Source organism: Prionailurus viverrinus, chromosome F2 (genome assembly GCF_022837055.1).
Source record: "Prionailurus viverrinus isolate Anna chromosome F2, UM_Priviv_1.0, whole genome shotgun sequence".
In the NCBI taxonomy this organism is placed as follows: Eukaryota; Metazoa; Chordata; class Mammalia; order Carnivora; family Felidae; genus Prionailurus; species Prionailurus viverrinus.
Window position 1 is genome coordinate 53371804 of NC_062578.1, and position 23215 is coordinate 53395018.

At 35.6% G+C, this 23215-nt stretch overlaps 1 protein-coding gene and 1 pseudogene across 3 annotated transcripts in view; one reads left to right on the forward strand and one right to left on the reverse strand.

Annotated features, from left to right (window-relative positions):
* RSPO2 (R-spondin 2) overlaps nt 1-23215 on the reverse strand; it is a 165345-nt gene that overhangs the window by 87788 nt on the left and 54342 nt on the right. For 2 of the 3 annotated variants that reach the window (XM_047842671.1, XM_047842670.1), the window contains exon 2: nt 1462-1650. The exons of the other annotated variant lie outside the window; for it this stretch is intronic. In XM_047842671.1, the coding sequence (XP_047698627.1) occupies nt 1462-1650 (189 nt within the window). The remainder of the gene's footprint in view (nt 1-1461; nt 1651-23215) is intronic. 3 annotated transcript variants of the gene reach the window in all.
* LOC125156543 (CDKN2AIP N-terminal-like protein) lies at nt 17833-18200 on the forward strand (annotated as a pseudogene).

The following is a 23215-nucleotide window of genomic DNA, read 5'->3' on the forward strand; positions in this document are numbered from 1 at the left end:
ACTGTTACAGTAGCCTTCCTCTACTTTCTGTCCTTCTCCAATTCATTGCCCCCACTGCCGCTAAAACTATCCTGAACAAAGCAACCTCTTCAGTCCTCTCCTGCTTGAAACCTGTAGGTAATATCCAGACTCCTTGGCACAGCATTCAAGTCCTTTATCCTTGCACTCCAACCTCTGTCCCTTTCCATTCTCAGTTCCAACCACACCTCCTACTAAGCCCATCCGACTCAATGGTTCTTATCCAGAGATAATGTATTATAGATTGGACTAATCATCTAGGAGGTGTTCAAAAATGTCTGGGTACATTTTTACTTGTCACAGTGACTTGAGGGCACAAAGAACATTTCATGGGCAGGGACTGAGGATACTGAATGTTCAGCAATGTAGATTAAATGGCCTTGCCAAAATACCAACCACATCCCAGATGGGACTTATTGTTCTCCAAGCACATTATTTTTACACATGTGTGTCTCCCTCCTTCTTTCTAAAATCTATTTAGCCTCCCACCATTAGTTCTGCCTTCTTCCAAAATAATATTGTCCTTGGATGATTCAATTCAAACTCTCCTCTAATCTAAAGGCCTTGGCTGATTTAATAGCCATGTATACAGTATTAATGGGAGGTAATTAAATTACTCCCCTAACATACTGCTTGCCTGATATAGCTTAGTGTACTGAATTAAAATTAAACTTTTACCCTTTTGACATTTTGTCATTTCGCTCCATGTTTTGTTTTGTTTTTTTTCCTTATCCTCTCTATGCCCTAACATTTAAGCTCCTTAAAGAAAGGGATGTTCTTTTGGTATGTCATTCATTTTTTTTTTTAATTCCAATTACTACTATTCACTTAGAAGTTGAGAATCATTTTATAAGTGATTTTTGGATTAAAAGATAAAAATCATTCCTGTATGACTATGTATAGAATGCCATTCCTTAATACTTTTTCTAATTGTTAAACTTAGAACTCAAAATATTCTAAAATGAACTAAATATTTTAGTTAAATCTTTTATTAGTAATGGTGCTTTACAGAACTATTTAATATAATGTATTATAGATTAGACTAAACTATGGATTACAAACTCAGATAAAAAAAAAAGAGGCAAAAGAAGCCATAGACACTGTAGTAAAGTGGAGACAATGTTCCCAGTATAAAGACATTTAAATTCCTTGGGGATTTTGTTGTTGTTGTGCTAAATATGCCTTATACAGATCTTCTTAACAAGCTTGTGTTGGAGATGCTTGTTATACAAAAAATGCTTAAATAACCTAAAAATAAAAAGTGTGTATGCAATGTACTTCTAGACAAAAGATAAAAATATTCTTATCCTACCCCCACTGAATTTTAAGATTGCACTATTTCTGTAGCATATTAAAATTACACTTGTTTTTAGCCAAAATTTTCAATTTAGCTCCCCCCAAGTTTCATAAACAGTAAATAGTAGACAAAAGTCAACTGCTCACTTGCACATCTGTTCATATCTGGGGCTCGGTGTCCATAGTAGCCAGATGGACAGGAATGCAGGCATTCTCCATACTGGCGCATGCCTTCTCTTCGAAGAAAGAAGAACAACTTCTGTTGACATCGGCTGCACCCATTGTCCTTTGAACAAGACAAACAACCCTTGCAAATGGGATTTGATACATAACTAGCTGTAAGAGAAAACACAAAACACACATTCAAATAGAAGTATGATCAGACCTCCGGTCAATACAACATGCTGAAGAGACAAGGGTCTCTGGTCCTACTCTAATCACATAGAAATGTGGAACAAAATATCCACTCCCAACCTGAAAAAAAAAAGGTTAATACACAACCAAACTTAGAAACAAAGAGGAAACTCAGAGGTAGGGCTGAAGGTCTACCATGGCCTGTGGAGATGTTAGACCAGACAGAAGCAGACCTTATGTCAGGGTCTTGAATCAAGGCCAAGAAATATGTACATGAAGACCAGACACTTGGGTCTCCTTATGTAGACTGCAGTTGTGAGGGCTGTTTGCACATGAAACCAGTACTAGAAGCCCCTGCCCTAATTTTCCAGAGAAGATTTCAACCCCAGATTAGGGGGATAGAGTGGGTGAACACAGTAGAGAGAAAACATAGCCCAAGAGGCACAAGAACCCCCAAATCCACAATATATCCAAGTAGGGATACAAATTCAAACTATCAATCTGGTGTCAAATAACTAAATCAAGAGGCTAACATAAAAACGTCAATCCAGGAAAAAACACAAAGTAACAAATATCAAACTACCTTATAAACTTTTCTACAATCCTGAGGCCTGGAACTTCCATGGAAAACAAACTTCACATCAAAATGAACCAATCACTGGGCGCCTGGGTGGCTCAGTTGGTTAAGTGGCCGACTTCACCTCAGGTCATAATTTCGTGGTCCGTGAGTTCCAGCCCCGCATCGGGCTCTGTGCTGATAGCTCGGAGCCTGAAACCTGCTTCTGTTTCTGTGTCTCCCTCCCCCTCTGCCCTTCCCCCATTTGCACTCTGTCTCTGCCTTTCAAAAATGAATAAATGTTAAACAAACAAACAAACAAAATGAACCAATCACACATACAAGCAAATCTCCATGGGGAAGAGTCATCAATCTCAGAAAGACAGACTTCACACCTAACCAGTCATATACAATAGAACCATCTGAAAGTCTAAAATGATTATCTTCAGAATATTTGAAGAGATAAAACAAGAACTAGAAATCACATGGGAAGAAACAATATCATATAGTGACTGTGCAAGTTAGAAAGAAATGAAAATTTTAAAACTGAAAAAAAGTTCTATAGACAACTTGAATGGTACATTAGAAAAAAAAAGGTATTTAACTAGAAAACGTGTTTAAATAACTGTAGCACCAAAAAAGATGAAAATATGAAAAAGGTAAGAAGCATGTAAAAAGAAAAAGTTTTAATACATGATTATTAGGTGTTGTAGTATCAAAAAATAGAGAATATGAGTAAGACGTAATATCCAAAGAGATCATGGCTGATCAGTTTCCAGATTTAAAGAAAGAGATGGATTCTTAGATGAAAGCTTCGTAGAACTGAGGAGATCAGTAAAAATAAGTCTGCATCTGAACACAGCATATTTATACTAAAGAATGAAGTCAAACCAGAGAGAAACAGTAAAACCTTGGTTTGCGAGCATAACTCATTCTGGAACATGCTTGTAATCCAAAGCACTTGTATATCAAAGCAAATTGCAAGAACCATTGGCTCAGTTGTGTTCATGTGACGTTCGGCATCATATACTACTTGTATTGCAAGACATCGCTCATTTATTTATCAAGTTAAAATTTGTTAGAAATGTTTGCTTGTCTTGCTGAACACTTGCAGAGTAAGTTACTTGCAATCCAAGGTTTTACTGTACATACAAAGGAATACAATTTTGGCCTCTAGCAGAAATCTCATCAGAAATAATAAGTGTTAGATAGTGAAATATTTTCTTCAGCATGCTAAGAGAAAATTATCAAACTATAATTCTACAAGCAATTAAATGATAGTTTAAGAATGAGGCCAAGGGGCGCCTGGGTGGTGCAGTCGGTTAAGCGTCCGACTTCAACCAGGTCACGATCTCGCGGTCCGTGAGTTTGAGCCCCACGTCAGGCTCTGGGCTGATGGCTCAGAGCCTGGAGCCTGTTTCCGATTCTGTGTCTCCCTCTCTCTCTGCCCCTCCCCCGTTCATGCTCTGTCTCTCTCTGTCCCAAAAATAAATAAACGTTGAAAAAAAAAATTAAAAAAAAAAAAAAGAATGAGGCCAAAATAAAGATCCATTCAGCCAAATTAAAGGCAAGAAACTTATTAACCACTCACCAAAAGAATAAACTGTATGTATTGGAAAAATGAAATGGAACCCAGAAGGAAGTAGAATGTAATAAGCAATAGTGATCAAATCAATTGAGAAATGTTGGTATGTCTATTAAAAATTCCAGTTTTTAAAAAGTAATAATTTCCAAGGTTTAAAAATAATACATATTTTATATTTAACAGCAATAATGTGGAAGAGTTGAGGAGGGAAAACAAAAAGCATTTCAAGTTTTTATATTTTGAGTGAGGAAGACCAACACGAATTAAACTTTGTCAAGTTAAATGTATTTGCTAAAACTCTAGGTAGCAACCTCAAAAACAGTAATGTAGAACTTCTAAACCAGTGACAACTACAGATGTCCTAAATGTATAAAATATAAGTAGGAGCTAACAATCCACATGTCTGTAATCAAAATAATGGATAGATTGTAGTGTATTTTAATGATGAAAAAAACTACTGACACATGAACAGGAATGAAACTTCTATATATTATGTTGAACAAAGAAAGTCATATTAAAAAAAGAAAAAGGTATACTCCATATAACTATTTATATTGATGTCAAGGACACGTGAAACTAATCTATGGGGACACAAATTAGAACATTAAATGCCTTTGAGGGTTTAAGACTGACTGGAAAGGGGTATACTGGAATTTTTGGCAGGTATGTTTGTTTCCTAAGCCTGCCTTAACAAATTCCACAATGTAGTGACTTCAACACCAGGAATTCATTCTCTCAGTTCTGTAGGCTACAAGTCTGAAATCAAGGTGTCCATAGAGCCATGCTTCCTCTGAAGACCCTAGGGAAGAATCCTTCTCTCTTCTTCTGGTGGCCCCAGATTTTCCGTGGCTGGTGGCAGATCTCCAATCTGACTCCATTGGCACATAGTCTTCTTCTCTATGTACCTCTGTGTGTCCTGTCGCTAACAGAGACCCTGTCATTGGATTTAGGGACCACCTTAATCTAGTATGATCTTCATACCTAAATGTATTTGCATAGCCCCTATTTTCAAATAAGGTCATATTCTGAGTCTCCAGGTGGACATGAATGAGGGCAGGGGTTGGGGTGTGGACCCTATTTAACCCACTACAGGAGGTGATGGGCAACGTATATAGTCGTAAAACCTATCCAGCTGTGCATTTTTACAAGTAATGTGCATAATTTGTAAGTAAATTGTATCTGAAGGTTTTAAACAAGAAAAAAAATGGGTACAAAGGCCATACACTAACTTCAGGATAATGTAATTGTTACTTATAATTACATCTCTTTTGAAGATTCTATAAATTATATTGGATGCTCACCTATGTAATATTACTTACATTTATGGTTATTTTTAAACAGAAATATCCTATTGGATGGACAAGGTGGGACGATACTAAGTAAATGTTGAAATGGCATCTGGAAAATTGATGTATGAACCTTATAATCTTTAGTATATCTAATGATAAAAAGAGTAATTTTAAAGAAACAAAATACTGTTTCTAGCCCTAGTATAAAATTCAGATATAAAATCTTATATCCTAATATAATTTCTAAAATATGAAAAACTCATATAACTTTTAGTTATCACTATACCAAGCAAAGTCATAAGCATAACAAGATATAGGAGGTCACACTGACTTCATTTTATCAGGTTAACCCACAGAAGAAAGAAGTAAGAGAAGGACGAGAAAACTCAGCAACTATTGAGACTTTAGCTTTGAGGCCACATCCTCTTTGCCCTACATACAATTTTTATTGCATATAAAAGAATATGAAGCCCTAAGTATTCAAACTAGCAGCTATACAACAAAGTGAGCTGTATACCACACCTTTCCTGTAGTTATAATGATTCAACATCTGATATATTTACAGCTAGTTGTAGCAGATCTATATAGGTTTTAGTTCCACAAGATGCTCTCCCTGCTTCTCCTGGGCTCCCAACAGCCCTGATTTGATTTTTATAGCTTCTCTTCCAGGAAGATATTGAAACAGGAGTTTTGTTCTTCTTCTGAAAGGAACTCAGAAACCAGGAATTAGGGCCAAGGTTGCTCTTTGAATTGACCGTTAATATCTGATTCTTCCCACCTATCCCAGGATTTTTTTTTCTATAAACTGTTCAACTGCTTTATCTGCATATGGAGTCTATTTCATGGACCTTCTCTTATTTACAAACCTATTGATGCTTTCCAAATTGTTTCTTATTTACTACCATATTTTCCAAAATCTGCAACTGTGTTGGAAAAAAAAGAATCGACACAGACAAAAAGTTACTTCCTCAGATATAATTCTTCATTATATTTTAGAAGTCTACTTTCTAGACATATATACATTTTTGTATATGTAACATAACTTTATTTTTCATAACTGACCATACTTTACATGTATGCTAACTTGTTCAATTTCAGTTAAGTTGTGAGCATCTTTTCCTAGCAATGAACAAAACCAGTATCACTCTCTTATTTTTCTGGAAGCATCAGTTCTATCTGCTTCCTCTGTTTACCACAACCACCCATTCAGTTATCCCCAACACTACTTTTCTGAAGACCACGACCAGTTTTCTAAACTTTAATGCAAGACCTCATTCTCAGTTTCTGGTCCTCACAACTCCTGTAGCCTGGGTCACTTCAGAAAGTTTTATTCCTCCTGTGTCTTCTATGATAATGTCTCCTCCTATACACTTAATTCCAACTCACTATCCTTATTTCCACTAATTCTCTCATAATTCAGGCTCTTATTATTTCTCACTAAGACATTTATGGTGCCCCAACCCTATATCCACCTTTATTTTACCGTAAAGTCTGTTTTTGGGTTGATTCTCCTGCTTTTATGCTCATTGTAGGATTTCAGTTAGACTTTACTCTGACAAGATAATATTGATTTATAAAGCATTTTCATACAGCTGAATGAAAATAAGCCTATACTATTTACAATTTCCCCAGCTGTCTTCTGAAGAGATTCTACTCCGATATGGTTATTAGCATCCTGAGCAGGGTGTAAAGAGTAGGTAAGTTTCAAAAACTGAGATTTGGCTCACCCTCTCTGTGTAAGAAAGGGGTAAAAATTAGAGGGTGGATATGGTGCAGAAATCTGGGTGAGAGGAACAGAACTGGAGTACTCATCAGCTATATGCTGGACACAATGGCTTTGACAGGGGAGGTGACTAGGAGAACCCAACTCGTTTTTATTTTCAGGGCTATCTAAGAACATAACCCACCTTAAGCACAAAGACCCTATGGCATGATATTTGGGGAAGCAATTGATGACTCTTGTGAGAGGGAAACCCTTAAATAGGAGTAACCAGGAGACTAAGGCAAGGGCAGAGGTTGCTAGCTGGAGATGCATCAAAGGGAGCCCCACATTTCGGAAGCCCCTGTAACATGTCTGTGTTCAGAACCCCCTGTAATGTCTGTGGTTAGTTTGCTGGCTGCATTCTGCTCTTCAATTTAACTATAGATTTAGAAAAGAACTCTATCAAGGTTGTCCAAATTCCCAATTAGCTTATTAAGACAAAATTTGGAAGATTTACATACATAGAATGGTTTAAAAAGACTATCATCGCAAACAAGTGCTGAAACTATACTTTTAGTTCAAAAGCTAAACCAAGAGCTCTTTATCACCATAAATCACATTCTATACTAACAAATATGGAGAAAAGAGAATTACAGAACTGAGAGAACCAACATAAATTAAAGGCTTTTTGTTTTGTCTTTATGTATCTGAAGCCAACTTTCATCTGGATCACGAAGATTTCAGAGTCAACAAATTGTGCTCCACATTTTTTAAAGGTATCCTTAAAATCATTAAAAGCAAGGCTTTATTTACTTGAACCTTGACTGACTTAATGAAAATGAATCAGGGAATACTTATCTCAATCCATATCTGCTATCTTTATAACCCCACAAATGAGGAATTCTCTTAAAGCAAAAGTGATGTAAGCCATATCCAACATAAGTGCTCTTCCCAATCACCCATTTTCTCCTGCCATTAATAGTGCTCCTCAACACTGAAGGATAAGAGCACTTTTTTTTTTTTTGCAATTTGAAGCTTCATGCCCCAAATGTCAAATAGACTTTTCAGTTGAATGAACCATTGTCCAATGTCAACTATCCTAGTGGTCTCTATCTTGTAAATTAGTAACAATTCAACAAGAATTTCTTCATCCATTATATGGTGACTACAGCAATCTCCGTATCTAAAGCCAGGCAAAAACAGCCTTTTAAACAGGACTAATTTATTTGGTCAGGATCTTAATAAGTTAAATGGCTCTGCCTATTGCTAGGAGATTTAATTCAACTGTGCAGGTGAATAAACAGATCTTAATTCCCAGCTTTGATGACCATGTTTATTTGCTCTCTCTGTAAGCTTCAACTTTTCCAACACTAAAGCCTGCTGAGATCCAGAGCTTCATCATTCCAACCAAAACACTTTTTTCTAAGTCTAGACCCACCCAAAATTCTAAAGATGAAATATATCACATAAAACATTAACAAATTTCAGAAAGGTGTTAGGCAGTACTATTAACACAAGTCTACACATATCTCCCTGACAGGGAAAGGAATATGTGGATATACCTAAAACAAGAAAAATTATCAGGCAGAACCCAGGTCAAAATACCTATATTACTAACAAGTATATAAAGAGAGAAAAACAGCATAAATATAACCTCTTTTTCTTAATTCTAGTTATTTGATTTGTGTTCCTCTTAAATTGAAAAGTAAGTTTGGTCTTTTATGAATGCTGGTATTTTAAGTTTGATCCTTTGTTAAATTAAATCCAGTTATTCACATTTTATCCCATTGAGCATTTTATGTAGGTGTTGAATGCCCATCTGTTTCTAATATACTCCTAACACTTTTTAAAAGTGTTCCCCTGTTTCAGAATTTAGCCCTTGCCAAGCAAAAAGAAATCTAAATTCCTTCCTGGTGAAGGAATCCATTCCTGACAAAAGGTACAAATTTCTAACTCTAAAATAATGGGACTTAACAATGGGCTGTTGGCCTCTTAGCTTTGCTCCATCTTTGCTAGTACAACATTACAATTTCAACAAATTTTTAAAAGTAAACAGTTAACTTCATCATTCAAATTTATGAAATCGCTAATATTTGTGTCTGCCCAATCCCAAATTCAAGATATAGGTTTAAAATTAAAAACCCTATCTCTGGCACCAATAACAAGAAACCTGCCTATTGGATCCTATACAAATTGAGTTGGGAACAGATCCTCCCACTAGAACTTGGCAACATTAGGATAAAAATCCTTTAATCATGTGAACTACCCAAGCTCAAACTCAACTAAGTAATCAAGGTCATGAGTTAAGGAGCTACAAAAGATTTGAGCAAAATGAAAAATTGCTATCTTAGGATACTTTACTAAGTTTTACACTAAGTTGTAAATATTTATAGGAAATAGCATCATGGAACATGCAATTTGATCTTTGATATAAAGACAGTGAATGTTAATGTTCTAGATTATTATACTCATCATGCCCCAGAAAGAAAATAGACGTTAAAACTAACAATGTTAACAAAGCTTAGAGAAAAATTTCTCAAATTTCCATTAACGTTTTAGAGGAGCTAGATTAGCATGAATTTATTCTAGAAAAAAATTGAGAATAAAAGACAAACTTGCACCAAGAATTCCAAAATTTTACAATCTCTAGAATTAAACCATATTTCTCATTATCTCTTCTCAGCTTCTATCATGAGGTAACAGGTAACAGTATTGTTAAGTAAAAGGCTTATAAAAATTTAACTTTTCTAAGTACTAGCTTTGAGAAATCCATATTAATTGGCTACCTGAAAATTTGATAATTATTTAATAATTTATAATTCCATTTTATTCACCTACAATGAATGAATGACTTAATAGGTCTTTATCTCTAGAAGTAATCCTTGGGACAATATTATTTCTAAAAATTTATAAGCCCCCCCAACATGGAAATCATCTTTAGAGATGAATATTCTTAATGACATCAGGATTAAAGGTCTTTAATTAGATGCTCTTGCTTCACTTACAAAAATATGTATCTCACTGTACAAAAACTCAAGGCTACCAAGAGATTTCAAAATATGGGGGGAAATAGCTAAATGGAGTTATGGATTGATTGTAACATGTGAAGTGCTAATAACTTGAAAAACAAAAAAGGAAAAAAATGAGCATAGTTATATGCTCATTATTTGCCCATGCCAGTGCCATTTGAGCCATAATCCCCATAGTTGGGCACCTGAGAAGTACATTTACCACCACAGTTAACTGTGACCATAGTGTGATTCACTGGGCAGGTTTTTTTTTTTTTTTGTTTTTTTTGTTTTTTTTGTTTTTACATGGAACAGGGAAGCAGAAAGCCTCTATTAGGCGTGACTCATGCATGCTTCAAGTGGGACAGCTAAGATGTCATAGAGATGCCCAGAATAATCAATAACTGCAGACCAAGGAAAGATAATGAACCAAGACAAAGTTGCAAAATAAACATGAAGTCTTACATGGGTCTGTTTGAGAGCGCAACAAACATATCCATAACATGAGAAATACATTCTCCTTCTAACTTAACAAGTCAGACATCATTAACAATCAAGACAGTCTGCCCAAACTTGAGGAGCAAGCAGCTCAGGTTGAACATAAAAATTCAAAAGAATTAAATGGGATTTCAAAATTCTCCAAAAACATGTTTTCAAAATGGTCGTTAATACCCTAAGTAAAATGACAAGTCACATAAATGGAAAAAAGTAGTTATGTATATATAGCCTCTTATAAAAAATAAAATCCTAAACCCTCAATTTAGCATATACAATTCCCCAAATGATGAAGTATTTCCCATAATTAACATTCATTTTGAAAGCCAAGCCCTATAAGAATTATTCCTTTTCCTCCCTTAAAACTCTTTGACACAAAAATATTAATGCATATCCCTATACCAGACATTAATTCTGACAGATAATAGGGGAGAAAGTGTATAATTAAGGATCAAAACACACTCATCACAAAACTAAGCTACTCAAGAGGGCAAATACCACCACCAGAATCATATGCTCTTCAGCTTCAACAACTACTAACACTAATAACATTAATTAGTTGATGAAATCCGAGAAAAATATAAGATGGCTTGAGACTGCTCATTTTTTTTCAAAGATACATGATGTTTTTGAGACAAAAGAATCAGATCTTCTGTTATAGAAAATAAACCACTCACCTGAATCTGTGAGAGAGAAAAAAATGTACTCTATAAAACTGTTCTAGTGCTAAAAGTAAGCTTAAAGTTAGAATGTGTGCAGTCCTGTAAGCCATAGCTAGAAATTGCTGTGTAGCACAGATTTCCCATGCCAAGGTTGGCTTGGGCTTTCACAACATACTTAAGCAACCCTATGGAAATGTTGACAGACTGCTGGTGCTAATGGTAACTCCAACATGAGATCTAAATATATACATTTAGGAAGATTGTGAAACTACCACTCTCACACAGTTCCATGTTTATATAAGAAGATAATCCAATTATTTAAATAGAGAAAAACAAATTGCTCACAAGCAGAGCCAGAATTTTATTCCAAAAAGTGCTTAAGTACATCTTACACTAACACTTATTCAAAATAGCTTTACATGCTTTGTAAGGGCCATAGTGTCTGACCTGCCTAATTGCCTGTAGAAAAAAAATCTCCCCCATTTGGACTACACAAAAATTAAATTGTTTTTAAAAGTGGAGGATGGGAGGGATGGTGTCTGTTCAATATATATTCCCATCATGCACAAGCTATTCAACTATTCCACATGTACACCTGCTTCCTAGAATAGAAACTAGCTTGGTAACTCCTGCTTATTCCACTTTTAATTTTAAAACAATAAATGGAAGGCAAACTGGATGGCTTATTTGGTGTCATAAACACAGCCCTCAAGAAGAATCTGTGTCATAACTAACCAGATTAAAGACTCCATGTGTTTTAGATGTGGAAACTTCCATGGATCATACCACTGTGTCTGAAAATTGAGAATAAACACTGCTAGCTATGCTGTCCCAGAGAAAGGTTTCTTCAAAGATAATAAATTTTTTTTAAGCTGCATTAATGAAAAACACACTAACAAACCCTTAGGGCTGACAAACATTATTATGCAACAATTATTAAGGACTACACTGTGAAGCAAGGGAAAAAAGTGAAAGCTTTATTACATTCAATGTAGGTCACTCTTGTTAAAACCACACACACACACACACACACACACACACACACACACACACACACCTACCTGAACAGAAGTGAGAATGATTCGCTATTAAATCTCCAGACCTACAGAAGATAGTTTTCAATTTTTAAATCGATTGTCTGCATTTAACATTTATAAACAGTTTATTTTAAAATGCTTTGTCGATATGCCTCACAGCATTCCTTACCTCAGACCCAGTTTGAAATCTAGCTGCTTAACCATATTTTTTCTGAGAAAATTCTGTCTACTCAGAACAAGAAGCAATGAAAAAGAGGAAAGTCAAAAAGGGTGGGTGGGTGGGGGGGAATAAAACGAACTTTGGAGAACCTAATACGTGACAAATTGCAGGGTACATGCTTTCATATTTTTTGAAAGTAATGCTTATTACTCATAATTTCTGTTTATCAAAGTGAATAAACAGATCAGAGAGTTTAAGAAACCTTTCCAAGGTCATACAGTTTGTTTGTGACAAATTTGAATCCAGCTCTCACAAAAGCCATGCTTTTTCTTTCCCCATTAAGAGATATATGCATAGCACCTAGGGGAAAAAATGCATTCTAGCATAATTAAAACTGTGAGTTTTTCAAATTAGGCTGTGCCTTTTAATTTGCTCCCTGCGCTTTGCTCTGTTTTTAGCTGCAGCAAAATAACCAAAATTCCTTTTGATGATTAGTCACTAAGAGCACTATACTAATTCTTTCCTAACGTAAGTAGGAATATATTAAGTCTCATAAACCAACCAAATTAAGATGTCATTCACAAAAACATTTCAGAGTAACACTGCTGATACAACAGAAAGGAGAACAGGGAGAAACTGAGTTACAGGGTTCTCCTAGCAGAGGTTAAAGAGAATCTTCAGAATTATAAATGGAAAGTATTTCACTGTTTGGGCATACAGCAAAAGGCCAGCACTTCTTCAATAGGGATCTCTACTTAACAAGTTCAAAGAAAAAACAAAAAAACCTACCCAAACCATACAATTTCCTGCAAATGGGCCACTCTCCTGTCTTTGAAGACAGATGCTATCCTGGCTAAAGGGCCTTTGAAGTAACACAGCAAGCATACCTGTGTAATTAGAAAGGCTGGGGACACCATTCAAATGATCCAAAACTAGACTTTTAAGATGTGCTAAAGTGGGGAGATATGGACTAACATTCTGATGCAGGAGAAACCTCTGTTCTAAACAGATTTGGAGACCAATTTGCCACTGCTTTCTGACCACAGTTCTCCTCCATTTCCTCCAGGCCTTGGAAGACAAAAACAAATTGCCTATTAATTAAAAACTAGAAATAGTGTTTGGTCACTCTCAAAAAGTGGCAAAACTATATATGTATGTGTTTACAGACACAGATGTATAGATAGCCATAGACATGGATATATGCCTACATTTACAGATTATATACAGACGTATGCATGTATTATTTTTTCTGAACCATTTCAGTAGTGGTGGCAGACATTATGCTCTTTTATCTCTACATTTTTTCAGTGTTCACTACATATTTCCAAAAATAAGGACATTGTCTTACATCAGCCATATTGATATACTATTTTCTAATCCACAGTCTATATTCAATTATTCCAATAACGTCATTTATATCTATTTTTCTCCTACACTAGAATCCCATCCAACTTTATGCACTGCATTAGACTGTCTTCTTTTTTAGTCTCTTTAATCTGGAACACCTCCTCTTTCATGAACTTGCATTTTGGAAGAGAATAGGTCAGTTATTTACAGAATGTTTACTTGGGTTTGTCTGATACTCCCTCATGATTGGCCACACAATCTTTGGATAATGTATGAAGTGATGTGTCCTTTCTTGTGCATGCCAAGGAGCAACAAATGAATTTGGTTCCATTACTCATGATATTAACCTTGATCCCTTAGTTAAGATGTTATCTTCCAGGTTTCTATACTATGAAGTTATTACTTTCACCTCCGTAACAAGTAATTTTTGAAAAAATACAGTAAGATTGTATAAATATCCTGTTCCTCATCATAATTATGCACAATAGTTATGGTATTCTTTTTTATGCTTGCCTAAATCAACTATTACTCTGATGGTTCTCAAAGGTGATTTTCTAACTCCATCATTCCTTCTCCATCGATAAGGGAGAATTCAGTTGTTAGGAGGAGCTTCCCCTTCTCCCTCATTTGTCTGTTTTTATTAGTAGGGAACCATGGATTTTATTCAGTGGACTGTCATCTGTTACTGTATTTAATGCTCAACTTATCCTAAATTTGTTCAGTGAGAGCACTACAAGGTACCATGGTTTTTAAATTTTATTTTATGTGCATGCCACCAAGTGTTTTGGGTAAACATGAAGATTTAATTTATCCTGGAATAGCTAAGAAATAGGTGGTAATAGGAGCTGGGTATTAAAGAGAAAGCAGAAGTTTGAGGAGGATATCCCAAAGAGAGAGAGAACAGTATGTATGAGATGTATGCACAGTGTTGGGGAATGCAAGAAAAAAAATGTTTAGTAGATCAGACAAATCTTGGCTTATTTTATTGACAATTTATCTTTCAGCCAACAGCAAAATCAACAAAAGGTGCCACTCAGTACTTAACTTGGATTCAAGGAAAAATGTGTTAAGAACACAGAAATTATTATGTTACTGGGGAGTTTATAATAGAATACAGAAACTGTGACCCTAGAAATATAATTGAAGACTTCAGGAATGTGTATTTTTTTTAAGTTTGAAAGGAAACAGTTTTGGATTTGCAGTCAATGTTTCTAAATTAGAATAGGGGTTAAGAGGATATTTTCAAAATAAGAATCTACTTGTATAATCCCAAAGGGGAAAAAAATGAGTGACATTCTACAGAAATCAAATTGGTTTGATAGCAAGTTCCCCAATAAATTCAAACATTTCAAGCAACATATACAACAGTATATACTCAGGAGAAAAATAATCACAAATGAAATGTGAAGGAGGTTAAAGTTTCTTAAGGTTTATGAATTTTTTTGGAGCAAAATTAACAAAAAGGAAAAGTTAAACCCAACTATTAAGATATGAGTAACATTACATGAAAGAGACAAATTTTTATTTTCTGCTTTCCTTTTTATAATTGTTAAAAATAAAGACCTTCAAAGTGAAGGAAAATCAAGTATGGCTTAGGAAAAAATTTTGAAAAATGAGATATGCAAGAAGATGTTAATGAATTTTATGTTTATATTCATTAATTTTGAGAAGTTAGTTTTTGAAAAAAATGAAACAGGAATTTAAAGAAGAGAGTTTGATTTTCAGTAAACTGAACTTCAAAATCTCCAAATTCTAGATGAGGTTTTAGGACATCAGAGTTGTAAACACTTTTGGTTTAGAACAATTATTATAAACATATCCTGGTATTTTTAAGTCACTAAGAATAAGTCCTATCAAAACTAGGTTCATTATTTAAAAAAAAATATATCATTCCCGTTTTCTCTCCCTGTTATATATCAATATCCCTATGCACACATAGATCTATGAATAGAAGTAAAGGCATGGAAATGCACACATATAGTTTTGATAAACTATTTGAAAGTAAGGACATCACAATACTTCAGGTGAAATTTAGCATACTCCTTCTGAGAATAAGATCATTGTCTTATGTAATCATAATACCATTGCAGGACCTCAGCAATTTAACATGGGTAAAATATTACTAATATGCTGTGAATATTCACACATTTCCTCAACTATTCCAAAATTGTCCTGTTTTTCCCATCTATCCAGAAACCAATCAAATGTGCACTGCATTTGGTTTGTTTCCTGGGTCCTTTTAATTAGGAATACTTCATCCATTATTCTTTGTCCTTCTAGACATTGAGATCCTTTAGAGCTCAGGCCAGTTATCTTGTAGACAATCTTACAATATTGCATTTGAATGACTGTGGCCACATAATTAGATTAACCATTTTGCCCTCATTAATACAATAATTTTATTAAGGCAGGGATCATCACCATCCTAACACCATTAGGTGAAAGTTTATTGGGAAAAAATATTGCCCAGGAGATTACTTATTAATTCCAAAGGGGGAAGTATGCCTTTATTTCACAAGCAGACCAGAGTATACCTCATTAAAACTTACCACATTCAGGCCAGGGACCAAACACTGCCCACAACAGACAAGGAAAGCCGCTACAGACAACTGGCCTGAAGGGTAGAGTGGCCAGGACAAAAGAGCAGAGTGTACACAGCATACATTGCAGATACTCCTCAAATGCTAGACCCTGGGAAGAGGGGACACTACACTGCGGGTCCTAAAGAACCTCTTCTTCAGAAGACCATTACCCTCAAGACCAGGAGACATAGCTGATTTTCCTAACACAGGAACAGACACTCAGATAAAATAAGATAGAGAAATTTGTCCCAAATGAAGGATTAGGACAAGGCCATAGCCAGAGACCTAAGTGAAAGAGAAATATGTAACATGCTTGATAGAGAATTTAAAGTAATTATCATAAAGATACTCCGTGGACTTAAGAGAAGATTAGAAGACATGAGTGAGACCCTTAACACAGAAATAAGGAATAACACAGAGATAAAGGGATCAATCTATAAAATGAGAACCGGGCATAATGGAATGAACCGCAGGCTGGAAGGAGCAAAGAAACAAATTAATAACCTAGAAGACAGGGTAATGAAGCTAAGCAAGGAGAAGAAAAAAAAGGCAAAACAAGAAGAGACTTAGGGAACTCAGTGACTCCAACTAATGTAATAACATTTGCATTATAGGAGCTGGAGAAGGGAGAGAAAAGGGGGCCAAAAATTTATTTGAAGAAATAATAGCTGAAAACTTTTCCTAATTTAGGGAAGGAAACAAATATCCTGATCCAGGAGACACAGAGAACGCCCAACAAAATCAACAAAACCAGATCCACACCAAGATATATTATAATTAAAATGGCAAAATATAGTAATAAAGACAAAATATTAAAAACAGCAGGCAGGACAAAAGAAGATAATTATGTACATGGGAAATTCCATAAGGCTATCAGGGGATTTTTCAGCAGAAACTTTCCAACCCAGAACGGAGTGGCATGATACATATAAAGTGCTGAATAGGAAATAGGTGCAGCAAAGAATATTCTATACGGTAAAGCTATCATTCAGGATAGAAGGAGAGATAAAGAGTTTCTCAAACAAAAGCTAAAAGAGTTCATGACCACTAAATCAACCTTACATGAAATGTCAAAGGAGACTCTGAATGGAAAGGAAAAGACAATAAAAGTAAGCAAAGTGGGAAGCACAAAAGCAGTAAAAATAAGTAGATCTCTAAAAATCAGTCAAGGGATTCACAAAATTAAAGGATGGAAGGGTATGACACCATAAACCTAAAATGTGGAGTGGAAAGAAGAATGGGTTCAAACTTGAGCGACCATCAACTTAATCTAGACTGCAACATGCAGATGTTATATACAAGCCTAATGATAACCACAAATCAAAAAACAATGATATGCAAAAAATGAAGAGAAAGGAATCCAAATACATCACTAAAGAAAGCCCACAGAGAACAGAACAAGAAACAGAGAAGAACTACAAAAACAATCATGAAACAAGAAACAAAATGGCAATAAATACATACCTATTAATAACTACTTTGAATGTAAATGGACTAAACGCTCCAATCGAAAGACAAAAGATGATAGAATGAGTAAAAATACAAGACCCATCTATATGCTGCCTATAAGATACTTATTTTAGACCTGAAGACACCTGCAGATTGAAAGTGAGGGGATGGAGAAACCTCCATCATGCAAATAGGAGTGAAAAGAAAGCCAGGGTAGCAATACCTAATATCAGACAAAGGAGACCTTAAAACAAAAACTGTAAGGGTACAGGCTTCAGTGGCAGAGGGCTCCATGTTGGGTAGTGAGGTGGCTGCTGTGGTGGAAGAGCTGGTTTTGGGGGTGTGGCAGGCAGCCAACTAAGAACAGTTTTGCTCCCACTCGAAGAGTGAGAAGAAATTGGAGGTTCACATGGAATTTATCCTGTGCCATTTGCCTGACTACTGCGACTCACCCAATGGAGGTGGCTGCTTGGCCCAGCTTCTGTCCCTCTCCATGGTGTAAGGCCAACTACCTCTTCCTGGGTTGCAGTTACAACAAAGACCTTTTAGACAAAGTGATGGAAATGGCTGCTGGATTTGAAGTGGAAGACCTGCCACAGTTTACTACCAGAAGTGAATTAATGAAAAAGCATCAAAGCTAAAGCAAAAGATTCATCACATTTTCAACATCAGCAACAGGCTTAGGAAGGAGGCTGGGATGAATGTGACACTGACCACAGCAGCTCTCTTAAGATTCCTGATATTTCCAACATGTAGGAAAGAGACAGTTGGAATGACAGTCTTGTCTAGACTGGAATTTTAAAAGGTCTTGTGCTTCCAGTAGCCATCATTCTAAAAGTGTGCATGGATATTTATGTACTTGTAAATCATGTACTTTTTTATTTTCACTTTTTGAATGTCAAACTTTGTTAAAATTCCTATTTTTTATGGTGATATAATAATTGCGGGTAATGAATTTTACAATGTGGAGTTCCCCCCCCAAAAAAAAATTTTTAATGTTTTATTATTTATTTTTGAGAGTGAGAGAGACAGAGCACAATCAGGGGAGGGGTAGAGGGAGAGGGAGAGGGAGACACAGAATCTGAAGTTGGCTCCAGGCTCTGAGCTGTCAGCACAGAGCCCAACGCAGGGCTCAAACTCAAGAATCATGAGATCATGACCTGAGCCAAAGTTGGACGCTTAACCAAATGAGCCACCCAGGCACCCCAACATTTGCCATGACATGACTGGAGCTGGAGAATACAATTCTAAGTGAAATAAGTCAAAGAAAGACAAATACCACATGATTTCACTCATATGTAGAATATAAGCAACAGAAAAAAAAATGATAAAGGGAAAAAAAAGAGAAACAAGCCAAGAAACAAGCTCTTAACTGTAGAGAACTGATGGCTACCAGAGGGGAGGTGGGTAGGGGATGGGTAAAATAGGCAAAATAACTTTGTACTCATTTTGATGAGCACTGGGTGGTTCATGGAATAGTTGAATCACTATACTGTACACCTGCAACTAATATAACAATGTAACTATAGTGGTATTTAATTTAAAAAAAAAAAACAGACACAAAAGTGTTAACATAGTTAATGCAAAGAGGTAAAATGAATCAATCTTCTTTATACTCTGCAGTACTTCATAAATGTCTTGGATGAACATATTTTTTTAATAGGAACAATGCCATTTTGAAAATAAAAGGTAACAGCAATTATTCTGCCTTAAAATGCTTTAAAAATTATTTAAAGAATAATTTGGTTTTTAAAAATAATTTTGGTACCAAATTACAATGGACCCCTTCAATTCATTTCTTAGGTTTTACTTATCCAGAGTTTCACATATGGAATCCAGAAAAAACAAATCCTTCATTTACACCAATGATTTACATGAAAGAACAAAGGAGGACACATGCCCTTTCAACCACATGCACTGAATGCTCATGCTCAGCCATGAAGAGGAACTAATTGGACAGGGAAGAGTTACTGTCTCTTTAAAAGACACATAAAATCCTAATTTGCTTAAAATACACACAGGAACCCAAAGGCCTTAATAGCCTTAATTACAATTTCCTCCAAGTAGAACATTTGTAAGCCTTAGATCCCTTTACCAAGTTTATTGCCAATAATTAGGCAAAATACACAGAACTGAAAGTGTGTGCATGTGTGTGTGCTTAAGTTTAATAGAATCAAGAAACATTTGTGTCATTTGGTCACAATTTTCAATACAGAATGCAAATAGAAAAGGAAGAGAGATGGAAGAATTCACAATAGGTAAAAAAAAAAAAAAAGGAAAAAAAAGTATTTCTAGATTAGCTCAACATCTAAATAGAGCATTTGGATCTTGTCCATTCAAATTATTTGTTTTAAGTATTCCTTAAACTTTCCAAAAACATATTTTGAGAGACAGCTGAGACCAAGATTGTTTTTGAAAACTGCAGTAAGTAACACTTTAAAGCCTTGTTTGCAAAATGTGGTTCTCAGCCCTGTAGCAGCAGCATCACCTGGAGGCAGAATCTCAGGCCTCACTCCACACCTGGTGAACTGAAATCATTTTAAAACACGGTCCCTGGTTGATTCTGCACATTGCTTTAAAGCATTAAGATAAAGGTTCTGAATGTAATACCCCCCTCCTCCCACCAAAAAAAGTATTAAGGAAAATAAATCTCTGTACCTGAAAGCACTAAAATTATCTTTGTGCATCCCTATACATAGATTAAAATTGATTCAAAGGGGAATCTTATAGATATGTCTATCAGGAAAGCCAAAAGTCAAAAATGAAGTAGAATCTATTTTATTCTCTCGATATTAAACTGCAGTTGAAAATGTGTTGGTGTGCAAGAGAAAGGGTAGAAGATGTATTTCCCAGGGTTATTAGTTGATCATATTCAATCTACAGTATGGGAAATTACTAGGTCATAAAGTACAATCATAGTCAAGTACAGGCTACATAATAAAAATATCTTCCAAAGAATTGAAAAATAAGCTTTAGGAGTACACTAAATAATGGAAAACAAACAAAAATTAGGCAGTTTAAAGTTAAGGTTTTCAAGTTTTCATTCATTGAAATTTACCACTCTCATATTGAAATTTACCCTAAATTTACAACCCACACAGATCTGGCACCGATCAGAGTCTAATGGGTCTTGCCACATTGGATCAGACTCATGATCCTTCCTGTCCAGGATTCTGATGATGGCACCAGGGGACATGCTGTGGGGAGAATGGCTGTTCTTTGATGTCAACCTCAAAGGTTAGGAGTGTACCCAAAACATCCTAGTTCCCTGTAATAACCCATTATGAATCTGTAATCCACAAATTTAGTTAAATCATTTTTGAGGTTATTTATATTTTCCACCCCTACTTCCTCTTAGAGTAATCAGTTCCATAAGTTTATAACTAGTTGGGTAAGGTGATATTTTATAGCGCCACTGCTCACCCCATCTTGGAATAAAGTAGTGTTCTTACCATCGATACTATTCATATCCGTGCCATCAAAAAAACATGGCCATATCTCTCCCCAACACTTGTGTCTATAGATTCCTATTGTTCTTCTTTACTCCCCATGGATAGGTACTATGTATATTGACCTTTTTATAATCTTTCTTGTATCTTCTCCAATTTCATGATAGATCTTTGGTAGGGATTATCAGTCCATAACAAGGAATGGGTATGCTATTCATTTGTTTAAAGATAAGAGAATGCTCTCTACCTAATTTCAAAATTCATTTCCTGATGATTTAAAACCTCAAAATTCTCAGGGATCTTGTAAACCCTCAATACTAATAACTTCAATATAAACTAGAAACTTCATATCCCACACTTATTCACCTTTTTTTTTTTGTTTTTGTTTTGTTTTTGCCTTTATCCTTATATTTTTCCGCCACTGTGAACATAAATTCATCTGCCTGTTCCTATTGTCTGTATCCTCAGGTAAGGTCAAGAGCTTGCCCTAAGTTTTTCCCATTGGCTTGGCCTTCTACTACCTGGTAGAGATCAATGTTGATAGCCAAAAATAGAATCTGTATATGCTTATAAATTAGTAAGTTGATTTAAAACTACACTGATCAATCTTTAGGATGCCCAGTTTGTTACGTATTTCCTTTGTAGAAAAATGCCCCATTACCTGTGATTCCTAGGCCTAAATTAGTTTGTGAACCCTAATAGAAGCCTAAGTACCCTCTTCAATTATATGGTAACAGTGGGTTTTTAGACATAAAATTACATCACTCTTTTCTGATACACATACATATTTAAATTCTTCAGTGTGACTAATAACTGAGCATGATTAGTCTTAGAAAAAAGGAAACATTATTCTCCCCAGATTACTTAGATGTCCGTGGTACTATTTCACATTCTAAAAATATAAAACCAAGTGACATCACCCATGAGTGTATTACAAGGACTACCTTGAGAAATTTTTTACTCTCTACAATCTGAACCCATGTGGTAAAGTAACAAGAACTTCAATCACAAAGATTTTCCCCTTGACCACACTTGTCAGGCTCCTGTTCCTCTTCTTTTTGAGTAGGCCTTGACCTTGGACCTGACCTTGCTGGGCCTGCATAGGCCAACAGTGGCAAGAATCCTGCTAAGTGAGTTTAGAAAGAATCCTCCTCAATTCTTGATGTCTGATCACATTCCTCATCCTCCACCCTTAATATCTGATCACTTTGGCCTACCTTTATCAATAATCCTTTAAGTTAGCAAGAATATCGCCCTACCCTCAGTATTTCCTTTTACTAAGTTTGTCCCCATGACCCTCTCCCCAGCCTAATCCTTGACTGTAAATCTCCATTTCTTTCCTGGTTGTATTCAGAATTTCACCCAGTTCTATACCAAAGTCTCTTTTCTTCAGTTGCAGTGATTCCTGAATACAATATGCTTTTACAACTATAACTATTGTCCAGCTCTAGTTCTCTTTGACAACCACAAACCAACTGTCAGCATCCATAAAACTTTTGAAGGTGAGGCTACAGAAAAAAGGAAATGTACTCTTCTAGAGAAGCACATTCTCCTAACTTCCACCACCCACTTGGGTGCAGGAGAAGAACTGGAGAGGAAATTAAGAGAGTTAGAAGGGAAGGTCCATCCTGAGGCTGATATCTGAGAGTTAGGAGATGACTAAAGAAGATCTCCAAGAAGTGTCCAAAAACCTCTAGAAGTGTCATCTATAGAGCAGGATAAAGATATTTTCTGACAGGTAGGTCTCGAAAATATATATCCTTTGTACTCTTTCTCAGTAAGTTACTGAAGAATATGCTCCACAGAGAATTAAAAATTAAAAAAAAAAAGATGGACGGAATCCAGGAAACAAGGCATCAAACACAAGTTAGAGACAAAAGGAATCCCCAAGATGATGGTGAAGGAAAATGGCAGGATGAGATCTATGAAGGAGGCGGTAGGGCAATCAGTCCAGATTGCAGGAGATCAAACTCTGCAAGAAGTTTCCTCCAAAGGTTACAATTAATAAAATAATTATCTTCTCACACTCTAGGAAGAAATTTAGGAAGACCAAAGAAAGTTTATAGTTGAATTAAGGATGTCTGTATAGAATAGAAACCATCTCCAGAGAAAACAAGTTAACACAGGGTAGGAAATGCAAAAATATATATGCACTATGTAACTCAGCTGTGCTTGCATGGTTATAGGAATAGAAACACAAGGTATTCATCCTTCCAAAACTATCCT